At 53.0% G+C, this 12,642-nt stretch overlaps 1 protein-coding gene across 3 annotated transcripts in view; it reads left to right on the forward strand.

The window, feature by feature from the left end:
• Nucleotides 1-4,189: 4,189 nt before the first annotated feature.
• The window catches only part of ASPG (asparaginase), a 36,130-nt gene continuing 27,677 nt past the window's right edge, over nucleotides 4,190-12,642 (forward strand). Inside the window, exon 1 of one of the 3 annotated variants that reach the window (XR_012494489.2) lies at nucleotides 4,190-4,562. Coding sequence is in view for 2 of the 3 variants with exons in the window: in XM_074326811.2 (XP_074182912.2) it covers nucleotides 4,481-4,562 (82 nt within the window). In the remaining variant the exon portion in view is untranslated. The remainder of the gene's footprint in view (nucleotides 4,563-12,642) is intronic. The other 2 variants (XM_074326811.2, XM_074326810.2) reach the window with 2 other exon arrangements.

Raw genomic sequence — 12,642 nt, forward strand, 5'->3', positions numbered from 1 at the left:
TTCTTAATTGAGAAATGTCTGTGAGAGGACCAACACTGCCATCTAGTGTACTTCTCGTAGAACTGCAGGTTTTGCCTCGGGCTGTTTGTCGACAAAAAACGAAGCGTTTCTCAGTATTAGCTTGCAAACTATTAATAGTAGGAAATAGTGAAAAAGACGTCAGAAATATGGATGAGGAATTCTGACGAGAAGGAAGAACCTCCAATTTTGCGGAAGCATTTTTTACGAGCAATTTGGAGAGTTGTAATTTTTGTGTGTTGCTGGTTGTCTAGTTTTATTCCAAAATAACTTTTGATTTGGTTTAATGTAAAACTAAAAGACATCACCTGTATTTCTGTGTTCCTCCGTTTTTCATGTAGCTCTCAATCAGAGGCTCTTTCCCCCCTTTACGAGTCGTCTGAGGTCTAATTCACACAGTGGGGTGCGCACCGGCTGAATTCCCACAAATTCACACGCCCTGCGACCACACGTCTCTTGCGATACTGTTTCCCTCACCACAGTGAGCTCTCACATACATGGCAGCCACCTTTCTGACCCTTTTCACTTCGGATTTGTTTTGACTGCCCTACACATTCATGTAAATGAGATCCTACAGCCTGTTCTTTTGTGTCGGGCTGCTTTTGCTCACAATGGTTTTGAGATTCATTCATGTTGTGTAAGTCAGTAATTTGTTCTTTTATTTCCCATTGCATAAACTTACCAGTTTTCTTTTTTTTTTTTTGAGGTGGGCGCAGCTCACAGTGCCCCGTGTGGGGATCGAACCAGCAACCTTGGTGTTATCAGCACCACGCTGTAACCAACTGAGCTAACTGGCCGTCCTACCAGTTTCTTTATCTGCTCTCTTACCAATGGGCATTTGAAGTGTTTTCAGTTTGGCCCATTAGGGGAAAAGCTACTGTTAACAAGTCTTTATAGATACGTGTTTTCATCTCCCTTAGTTAAATACCTAAGAGTGTGGAATTACTGGGCCATCAAGCAGGTAGTTAAGTTTAGCAGAAATAACCGCATTTTCCAAAGTGACTGTAGCACTGACACTCTTTGCGCGCTGGAGCCTTTTGCTCTTGCCCCCAACCCAGCCTTCTTTGCTGTCTGGTCATACTGGAGCCGGACCCTGCAAACATTTCTCCTGTCCCAGCTGATGCAATGCTAGGCCTTGCCAGCGGAGGGCACTGGAGGGACTGCAAGAAGGAGGGGACTTGCCTTGCTGCTTCTGCTGCTTTTCTGCCAGCAGGTGGCGTCCCAGCTGGTGGTGCTCTGCCCACTGGGCCCAGCCTGTGAACTTCCGGCTGGCCAGTGGCCTCCGCCACACCCCATCCAGAGGTCGGAGTCTTGTCCTGGCAGATGCAGGGTTCTCCCAAGTCTGTTCCTTCCTCGCTCCTTGTCCTCAGCCCCACACTGCACTCCTGTTCTTAGTGCTCTGTTGACCCCACTGGTAGCCGTGCCCCTTTGGCTGGTTAATCATGCCTCACATTGGTTTCACCTGTGTCTCCCTCGCTGCAGTGCCCGCTTGAGTCTCTGCCCCACCTCCCGGGTTGTCTGTATCTCTGGTGTTGAGTTATAGGGCTTCTCTATTCATTTAGGGTGTAAGTCCTGTGTCAGACATACCTTGTGAACATTTTCTCCTAGTCTGTCCTTGCTGATTCATTTTATTGTGGTAAAAAAAAGTACAATTTACCATTTTTAAGTGTTGTGTATATTCACATTGTTGAGACAGATCTCCAGACCTTTTTTATCTTGCAAGTCGGGAGCTCTGTCCCCGTTGAACAACACCGCCCCCTCCACCAGCCCTGGCACCCACCACTCTCTTTCCGTCTCTATGATTGTGACTGCTCTCAGTCCCTCATGTAAATAGAATCACGCAGTATTTGTCCTTTTGACGGGCTCATTTCCCTCAGCACAGTCCCTCCATGTTGTAGCAGGTGTCAGTGTCCCTCCTTTTTGAGGTGGAGTAAATATTTTATTGTATGATGGGCCACCTCTCACTTCTCCATCCATCCTTCAAGGACACTGGTGACTTCCACCTCATGGCTGTTGTGACTCGTGTTGCTGCGAACACGGGTGCAAATATGTCCTCAACACCCTGCTCTCAGTCCTTTGGGGTAAATACCCAGGAGCGGGATTGCTGAGTGACAGCAGCCAGCCCTCTGTTTGACTTTTCCAGGCACCTCCACACTTTCCCACAGCGGCTGTACCAATTTTTAATCCCACCAACAGTGCACAGGGAGTCCAGTTTCTCTACATCCTTGCCAACACGTGTTTTCTGTTTCGTTGTTTTGCTAGTAGCCGTCCTAATGGGGGTGTGGTGACATCTCACTGTGGTTTTCATGTGGTTTGGATTTGCATTTCTCTGATGACCAGTGACGTTGGACACCTTTTCACGTGCTTATTGGGCATGTGTGTATAATCTTTGGAGAAATGTGCATTCAAGTCCTTTGCCAATTTCTAGAGTTATTTGATTTTTTATTGTTGAGTTGTAAGAGTTCTTTATGTATTCGGGATATTAACCCTTTATCATATATGCAATTTGCAGATATTTTCTCTGATTCCGTACGTTGCTGCTTCACTCTGTTGGTTGTGTCCTTTGATGCACAAAAGTTTTTAAGTTTGATGTGTCCCACTTGCTCTTGTTGCTTATGTTGCCTGTGCGTTTGGTGTCACATGCAGGAAATCTGCCAAGTCCAGTGTCATGAAGCTTTGGCCCTGTGTTTTCTTCTAGGAGTTTTATAGTTTCAGGTCTTATATTTAGGTCTTTAATCCATTTTGAGTTAATATTTACATATGAACTATACATTTTTTAACTGTGCCTTTAGATGAACTGTTTCCTCTGGGCTGTCCAGGTGGCATCTCAAACATAAATACATCCAACACACCCCGCCTCCCTCCTGCCTGGCCCCAAACCCAGTTCCTGCCCCAGGTTTCCCCGACTTGGTGAAGAACACCCCCATCAAACGTGCTGCTCTGGCCAAAATTTGATTTGTCCCTGACTGCGTCGCAACGCGCAAGCTTCGGAGTGTGTTCCCAGCATGACCACCTCTCCCTCCCTCCCCAGCCGCTGCCAGCCCTCAGTGGGACCCAAACCACACGGCTCCCAGCTGCCCTTCTGAATCCTCCTGTCCGCTTCCCTCCAGTGGCAGAGCTTAAGACAAACCAGCCAGCCCTCTGGGGCTGACAGTCACATTTAGGGCTAAATCCAAAGTCCTTACCTGGCCCCAAAGCCCCTTAGCCATCAGCCCCTCCCTCTGAGGGCTCACACCCCACTGAACTCCTGGGCCTTGTGCAGACTCACCAAGTTCAGTCCTGCCTGGAACCTTGGCGCCTGCTTCCCTCTGCCAGGCAGCTCTACCCACCCTCTTCTTTCTGTTTAGCCTCTACTCAAATGCCAGCCCCTGAGAGTGCCCATCCCTCCCCACCGTGTGGGAAACAGTGCCATCCTTCCCTTTGCTCCCTGTTGTTTCTCACAGTACTTGTTGTCACCAGACACTGGGGGCGGGGTAAGTGTCTATTGCTGCCCCCCATCCCCCACTAGAAGGTAAGCTGCAGGAGGACCGGGTAGAGTCCCCCAGGGCCTAGAGAAGCACCTGGCAAACAGCAGGCGCTAACACACGTGTCACAAAAGTGGTTCAGAGACATCTATGCCATAGGTGGCAGTAAGCAAAACTAGTCAGCAGAGCAGGAAAAGGCTGCTAGACAGTTGGGCTGCCCATAGACCGGCTGGCATCTGCAGAGACGCTGCCAACCGTGGTTCTGGCTCACACACCCCTGGAAGAGAGGCCACTGTGAGGATGGCACCAGAGAGGCCTGCCTGGGCCCCAAACTCAGTTTTCTGGGACTTAAGAGGGTCAGTGGGTTGTGAAGGGAGGGCTTCCCGTAAATATGAACCGCTGGGCACCAGGGTCCGTGGGGCTGCCTGGGACAGGAGGGAGACTCCACTCCGCGTGGGGGTTTTCTGGCACCACCGTCTGTGAGGCACGTGGCTTTGCACCCTTGTCACAGATACCTAAATACCCAAGGCCACTGCCAAAGTCTGAAATAGGATCCTGGGAGGCTTCGGTCCCGCCCCGCCCCTGGCCCCGACAGGCCCCGCTCCCCGCTCCCCGGGAGAGTATTTCCCCCGCCCCAGGGCAGGTGCCTCCGCAGCCCCGCAGGTCCCAACCCTCGGACAGGCCGGATCTCTGCCGGCCTCGCCACCTTCCCCCGCAGCACGCGTGCCCCGCAAGCACTGCCCTCAGCCGGGCGGAGCCCCACCCCAGCAGACCCCGCCCCTCCCCTCCAGGCCCCGCCCGGGCTGCCCTGGCGCTCGCTGCCGCTTTTCCTCAGTCCCTCGTCCCCTAGCTCCTCACAACTCCCCCGAGGTCCCCTGGAGTGCCCCGCAGTCTTCCGTGGTCACTCCTGGTATCCCAGCTCCTTACAGTGCCCCCCCATCCTCTCTGGTCCCTCGGTCCCCTCGGTCCCCTCGGTCCCCTCTGTCCCCTGGCCCGGCATGGCACGCGCGGCAGAGCCGGAGCGGCGGCTCCTGGCCATCTACACCGGCGGCACCATCGGCATGCGGAGTGAGCGCGGCGGTGAGTCAGCGACGGCCCCAGAGGGGGCAGCCTCGGGGGTTGGGGTGGGATGGGGTCGTCTGGGTGCTGTCCCGCATTCCAGAGGCCATCGGCCCCACACAGGCCCCACACACCGAGTCCTGGCCACCGACGTGCCTGCTCCTGGACAGAAGAGAGGAGGATGGGACTGGACCTCGGTGGTGCGGTCAGCGGTCAGCGCGCCCAGGCTGTGTGTGGCTGGCAGCTGTCAGGGCCAGCACCTGGAACCGGGGGTGTGGGGTGGCGAGGCCTCCCCGAGCATGTCTGCCCTCTTCCCTGGCCAAACAAGGCGGTGGGCAGGTGTTTAGGGGCTGCGAGCCCCCTCACTAGGACCACCGGGCGGGCGTCTGTCCTGGGGCTCCACACACATTTGTTCTAAGTGTCCTGGGTCCCTGGCCCCACAATAGGGATCTGACACCTTTGGGGACATGCTCACACGCAGGATGTGGCTTTGGGGAGTTGTGGCATTTTGGTTTTTCTTTCTCTGTGGTATTGGCCTGATTGGCCATTGCAGGGGTGACTGCTCCACGTGGGGGTGAGGGTCGGGGCCAGGGCACCCAGCTCTGCAGGCCACCTGGGCAGGGGTGCCACCTGCATGGCTGAGACCGGCAGGGAGGCACCCAGTTTGGGGTCCTGGGGAGCCATAGAGGGGGGCGGAGGGGGGCAGCTGCACAGAGTGCCCAGGAAGTCCTTGGTTTTGTCATTGGCGGGGTGCCCCCTCCCAGGCCTCATTCTGAACCCCCTTGCCTCTCTTGTGTCCACAAATTAACTGTCCCTAAGGAGTCCATTTCCCCTGGGCACTGGTCCCTCTCCGCCTTCTTTCTCCACAGCCAGCTGCCCCTCCCTGCTGTCCCAGGCGCCTGTCACACCTGGGACAGCCCTGACACCTGGCCCTCTGTGTACTCCCACTCGGACCCTCTCCCAGCTCCCCTTCCAGGGGCCTCTCCCTCCCTCAGAACCAATTCTGTCCCCTGTCCCCCCACCCGAACACCCCCATCTCACAGAGAATACTCTTCTTTGCCCTTGTCAGCCACTTCCCATCCCTCCCTCCCTCCTTCCCAACCTCTCCTGGCCACCCTTTCCACTGAACCAGCTACTCAAACGACCCCCACCCCACAGCTGCTTCTTGGTCCTGGGTCCCTGTTACTCTATCCGTTACAACCCAGTGGTCAGTGCCTCAACATTCTTGAGGCTCATTTCATGCTGGGCTCCAGGAGTCAGACCCGCGCAGAGCCCTTTTCTGGAGGGGGTCGGGCACTGGCTACTGGGTTGTCCACACCCCGCCAATTGCTTTCTGGGGGTTGCTGGGGCCTGTCTGCTGCTGTGCCCTCCTCCCCTCCAACCTGGACAGTTTGCGTGTTGGTGAATGCTGGGTCCCTCAGCCAGAGCAGGGCTGACATTTACCCAACAGTGGCACACAATTAAGGAGCCGGTCACAGAGGCCATCTGCTGAGGGGATACACAGCTGTGGGCACCTGACAGGGCTAGGACCAGCACCTGTGTCAGCGAGGGCTGACATGGGGGGAGAGCCTACAGGCAGGGCCAGGGCAGTGGGCTGGCCCGGACACTCTGTCTGGGATCCTGCCCACCCTGACACTGCCCCCCCTAGGCTTGGCACATATCCAACTGTAATTCCACTGAGCTCAACACATAGTTCCTGAGGGTCTGGGAGGCTGGGACAGGGTGGACTGTGGCCCTGATCCCACATGCATGGCGTCATGCCCTGCCCTGGCTCACTCTCACATACACTGCATTTCCCAAAGAAGCAGCAAAGGTCACACGTCTGGAAGGTGAAACTTGGTGTGAGAAAGCAGGGCTGTTGGGGTCAATGTGCAGGCAAGGAAGAGCCTTCCAGATCCCTCGGAGCCTGCTCTGGGCACTGGGGTCTTTAGGCCCCGTGTAGATGAGATCAGTAGGTGCCCACCCTGAAGCCAGTGTTAGCTGGGGGAGGCCGGGGGCCCGGCCCTCAAGCTCAGAGCAGCCAGCCTATGCCAGCTGGATGGGATGCCAGTTTTCTGAGCCCTGCTTTCTCAGAGAAGATGCTTCCATTCCAGGACAGGGGCCTCCTTATCCACTGGGAGCACGCCGTGTCTCCCGGCTCCCTCTAGAAGGAACCAGCCGCTGGGCACCAGGCTTTCTGTAATCTGATGCCACTGTCAGAGCCTTCCCCATTTCTGGAAGGCTCTCGGGAGCCCAGGGGTTAATCCTCAGGGGACCAGACCTGAGATGGGCCCTGCTGTCCCCCTGAGAGGAGGAGCAGCTGGGGAACTGGGATACCAGGGCTGTGTGACCCCTGACCCCGAGGGACACCAGGAAGGGCCGTCAGGCGCTCAGTCTTCAGGGACACACAGGTTGTACTGACCCTTGTGTCCAGGGATGGGAGCGACATCCAGGCCAGGGAAGGAGCACAATGGGGACAGACTCAGGAGCCAGGCCTGGGGGCCTCAGGGAGCCCCTGCCCCCCGCCAGCCCAGTGAGGCATCATGGCCTCGGGCCTCCAGGCCCTGCCTGTCCTGGAGTCCTCATTGGGACGCTGTCAGTGTCAATGATTAACGGGCCTGGCACTGCTGACGCGGCTCCGACCGCTGGTGAGCGAGGGGGTGGTGAGGAAAGTGGGCGCTGCCACAGCAAAGCTGTTTGGATTGTCGCTATTGAGAGCATTTCTGCGCCTGCTGGTAAACAGTGGCCTGCAGGGCACACGGCTGTACATCCAAGTCCTGCCAAACAAAGGTCAGGACAGCGAGGGGAGGGCAGAGATGGTGACAGCTAGGGACACCCCTTGGCCCACCCCTTCCCTGAGTTCATTGAAGGTGTCACAGGTCAAGGGACATCATGAATCCAGAAACAGCCAATAACCCCTGCCGCAAGCTGGGCAGTACCAGAGGCTGAGGAACTCAGAGGCCCGGGCGCCAAACTGCAGCCCTACCTGCCTTGGTCCCCACCTGCCGAGTGGCCCCCGTGAGCCCAGCTCCTTGCAGGCACAGCTCAGTGAGCAGAGCTTTGGGGCCAGGCAGCCAAAGGTGCCCAACGGCTGGTGGGGGGGGGGGGCTTATGTGGTCCTGGAAGCCAAGGCTTGTTGGTCTGGGTGACGTCCATGGCTTCTCGGTCACAGCAATATGGCATCTGTGCCCCCAGCCTGGACTTCTTCCTCAGTATGGTTCCATGTGCTCACAACTTTACATTTTTATGGCCTGAGTTTTGGGGGTGAGGGGGCTGCTGTCCTAGCAGTGAACCATCCCTTACAGAGGAAGGTATTGGAGCCCAGAAGCATCCGGCTGCCAGCAAACCCGGCTCCCTGCCTGTGCGGAAGGGCAGGCCCTGGTTTTGTAGGGCCTGAAGCCTTGGCAGCCCTGGGTAAGGAAAATCATCCAATTTACAAAATCAGTTAGGTTTGAAAGTGGGTATTTATGTAGAATGATGAAGGAAGTCACGTAAAGCCAAGACTATCACAAAACCCAGAAAAATATTGTTTTGTGGTTTTTTTAGTGGTTAGACATTTATATAATTTAAGAAGTGACCCCCCCTGACTAATCTAGTACCCACCTGGCACCACACATAGTTATTACCATATTATTGACTATATTCCCTATGCGGTACTTAACATCCCCGTGACTATTTTGTAACTACCAAGTTGTATTTCTTAATCCCTTCATCTTTTTCACCCACCCCCTCAACCTCCTTCTCATCTCACAACCATCAAAATGTTCTCTGTATCTATGAGTTTGTTTCTGTTTTATTTGTCTGTTTATTTTGTTCTTTAGATTCCACATATAAGTGGAATCACATTGCATCTGTCTTTCTCTGACACTCCACTCAGCACAATACCCTCCAGGTCCATCCATGCTGCCACTGATGGCGAGAACCCAGTCCCTTCCCTGGCCGAGCAATAGCCCAGTGTATATGTCCCACCTCCACGTTATCCGTTCTGCCATGGACGGACACCAGGCTGCCTCCACATCTTGGCCATTATAAACAGTGCTGTAATGAACATATGGAGGCACACATCCCCTTGAATTAATGTTTTGGGTTTCTTTAGACAAATACCCAGAAGTGGGATTACTAGGTCCTTCTTTGTCTCTTATTATAGAATTTGTTTTAAAGTGTATTTTGTGTGGTCTAAGTCTTGCTACCACACCTTTTTTCCTTCTTTTCGTTTCTGTTTTCGTGGAATATGTTTCCCTTTACTTTCAGTCTGTATGAGTCTTTCAATCTGAAGTGTGTCTCTCGTAGGCAGCATATGTAAGGGGTTTGTTTTCTTATCCATTCACCCACCCTGTATCTTTTGAGTGGAGCATTTTGTCCACTTACACTAAAAGCAATTGTTGATAGGTATGTAGCTATTGCCATTTTATTATTCATAATTTAGATTTTCTTTTCATCTTAAAAAAGTCCCTCTAACATTCCTTTAATACTGGTTTGGTATTTCTTGTCTGGGAAGCTCTTTATCTGTCCTTCGATTCTAAATGACAGCCTTGCTGGGCCGAGTAATCTTGGTTGTAGGTCCCTGCTTTTCATCATGTTGAGTATTTTGTGCCAATCCCTTCTGGCTGCAAAGTCTCCGTTGAGAAATCAGTCCTTTGCTTTCTCTCTTCTCCTTCTGGTCCCCCTATGATGCGAATGTTGTCATGTTTGATGTTGCCCCAGAGGTCTCTTGAACTTCCTCATTTTTCTTTATTCTTTTTCCTTTTTGCTGTTCTGATTGGGTGTTTAGCCTTGTCTTGCAAATTGCTGATTTGATCCTCTGGTTCATCTAGTCGGCTGGTGATTCCTTCTAGTGTATTCTTCATTCCAGTTACTGTATTCTTCGCTTCTGTCTGGTTCTTTCTTATGCTTTCTATACCTCTTTTTATGCTGGCTATCTCTCTGCTGAAGTTCTCACTAAGTTCCTTGAGCATCCTTATAACCATTGTTTTAAACTCTGTGTCTGGTAGTTTGCTTGCCTCCATTTCATTTAGTCCTTTTTCTGTAGTTTTCTCCTGTTCTTTCATTTGGGACGTATTTCTTTGTTTCCTCATTTTGGCTTCCTCCCTGTGTTTGTTTCTATGTATTAGGTAGATTTGCTGTGTCTCCCAGTCTTGGCCAGGTGACCTTATGTAGTAGGTGTCCTGTGGGGCCCTGGTATAGTCTCCCTGGTCACCTGTTCTGGGTGCTTCTGGAGTGTCCCTTGTGTGGATTGTGTGTGCCCTCCTGTTATAGTTGAGCCTTGATTGCTATTGGCATGTCAGTGGATGGGATTGACCCTTAGGCTGATTGGCTGTGGGGTTTGGCTGTGTCTGTAGCTCACAGGCTGCTGTGCAGGGGGTTTACCCCACTGAGTGGGATTCACCCTGGGGGCTCTGGGGCCTGTTAGACCGCCCTTTGGGTGTGCCACTTGTGGGGCTAAATGGGCCGTGCTCTGCTATGGTCTGAAGCCAGCCTCCAAGTATGTTGGTTCTGGGGCTTCTTGGGAGGGGCCCAGGTCAGCCACTGCCTGTGACCAGCCGGGGGCTACCTGGTAGGAGCTACAAAGTGATCTGAGTTTGTTTGCTACCTGTGCTAACCCTGGAGGCACATGGGAGAGGCCACACTGCTAACTGAGAATGGCTGTCACCAGTACCGGGGTGGCTCTGCAAAAAGCCAGGACACCCTGAGGCCTGTTGCCACCTGCAGGCTCCCTTAAGGTTCAGCCCCTGATAAAGCCTTGTGCCACATACAAGTTGGGTGAGGCAGGGTCTCAGGGAGTCACTAGAGTGAGAAGAGTTGTGGTCACCAGGTTAATGTAGACTCTGGTTTGGTCCCAGTGCTGAGCCTGGAGCGACTCAGCAAAAGCCTCAGAGCTCACCAAGGCCAGTCACTGCCCATCTGGGGCCCATGGCCTCTGATAGTTTTCCAGAAAGAGTGATGAGAATGGGGCTGGTTGTTCTTGGAGAAAGTGCCTCCATGCTGGGTGAGTTGGGTGGGGCGGGGTCCCAGTGAGTCAGCAGGACGGAGCCCCTGAGCTCACTAGGCCAATCAGATTCAGATTTGACCAGAAGCATAGGGCGCGGGCTCAACACAGGAAAGATGGCGCCCGCCTGCCGGCTGCCTGGGAGGAGGATTTCTTCTCAGGGAAATGGTGACTGTCCTCCAACTCTTGCCTGAAGCCACACACCTCAGTCTACCCCCCACATGTCTCCAATGTCACCGTCCCTGCGCTGGAGCCTAAGGTGAGTGCCTGTGAGCAACTGAGTCTGTGCATGGCCATTTAAGAGGACGCCTGGGTTTCCTGCTGGCTTCCATCCCACCCAGATGGCTGGAATCCGCACTGTTTTTCACAGCCAGGTGTTGTGGGGGCTCCTCTTCCTTTGTGGGGGACTGGGGTCCCTTACTTTTCCAGGAGGGACCTCCATGGCCAAGATATCCCTCTTGGTTCTCAGCTGCCACATGGAGGCTTGGGGCTGGCCTGTTTCACATCTCAGCGCCTCCTACCAGTGTCAACATGGCAAAGCTTCTGTTCAGCCGGACTTCAGATGGTTCTCCAGGTTGATTGTTCTATATTGTAATTTTGATGCGTTCAAGGGACGAGGCCAGCACAGTGTTTATCTACATTGCCATCTTGGATCGCTCCTGTTTTTTGTTTGTTTGTTTTTAACATGAGAAAATAAGCCCATTTAATGTCCATATATGTATGGGAACCCTGCACACGTGAAAGAATCAGAGCCCTACATGCAAGCGCGGCAGTGACAGAAAGGGAACATGGGTACTTAGGACATCCTGAGTGAGGGATGAGGTAAGGGGTTTTGGGGGCTTCAAAGAGTCACTGCAGGATGTGGCTAATGATCTCTTATTAAGGGCAAGGCCCCTAACTCACGTTTTTCTAGGTAGTTAAGGGAGGGGTGCAAGCTTCTCCAGAGCCCACAGCTAAAGCTGCCTTCAGCTCGGAACAATCCCTGTACCACTGAGGCACATCTTGGGGTGACGTGGTCTGAACCCTCACATTTCCTTCCTTTGAGCTGGTCGATTGTTCCCTATCTCATTAAACTGGTCTTAGCCTTGGAAAAGTTCAGCTCAGTGGATGTCGTGCCCATTTCAGGAAGCAGCGGTGCGGTGGCTCCCACTGTGGTGCGTGAAGCTGGCAGGCCTTTAACAGGAGGTCTGTCTGTGGGAGAAGAAACACAGACAGAAACTCTGGTTAATGACCAGAGTGGAAGTGGCGCGGGTTGATTTCTTAGCGGTGACTGTTCAGCAGTCTCCTCAGAGTGGAAAGGCCATTCAGTCAGAGGACAGTAGAATGCGCCTCCAATGAAGGGAGGCCAGGGGCTGCAGCAGGAGTCAGGTCTGTCCTACTCTTTTCTCTGACCTTTTTACTTCTTCATTAGCCCTTTTCAATAAGTCTTTCAGTGAAGCTACTTGGAAATTTTGAAACTGTTGACGTAAGAAACATTCCAACTTGTAGAGAATTTTATGAGTTTATTTGAGCCAAAATGATAACAATTGCTGGGAAGCGGGATCTCAACGGATTGAGAAAATGCTCCTGAGAAAGGCAGTTTTGCAGCTTATTTTATACATTAGAATTAAAGGAGGAGACATAAGGGGGGTTACATGGAATCCATGGGTGGTAGGTTAAGGCCCCGGGAGAAAGCAAAATGGGGAGATCTCTGGGGTTGGATAAAAAGTAAAACGGAGAGACACACACTCCTTTACACGGGTGGGTACAGGACGGACAACAATTAACACTTAAGCACATGGAGATGGTATGGGAACAACAAAATAACAGTGAGGGGTCTGTGGTGTGGGCTCTGGGGGGAGGTTGTGCCCTGAGGGGTCTGGGGAAGGAGATTCCTCTGACACTTCAAAAGTCTGTTATCTTAGATGCAAAAAGACAACAGACAGGCTCACTTCAGGTAAAGAGTGACCTTTATCAAGGAAGCTACAGGTCTAGGACGTGACTACCTGCCATGACCCACCTTTAGTTAGGAATTTTGACATTCAGACCATCCTGTGTGGTTACTTTCAGTCTCTGAGTTTGTAGGACCTGCAGGCTGGCCTCCCTGGAGCTCATCAGGTTTAGTATGTGGCCCCTTTTTCATCCACTGTTCCCCCT

This window comes from Rhinolophus sinicus, chromosome 3 (assembly GCF_057876585.1).
Source record: "Rhinolophus sinicus isolate RSI-liver-muscle chromosome 3, RSI-T2T, whole genome shotgun sequence".
Lineage (NCBI taxonomy): Eukaryota > Metazoa > Chordata > Mammalia > Chiroptera > Rhinolophidae > Rhinolophus > Rhinolophus sinicus.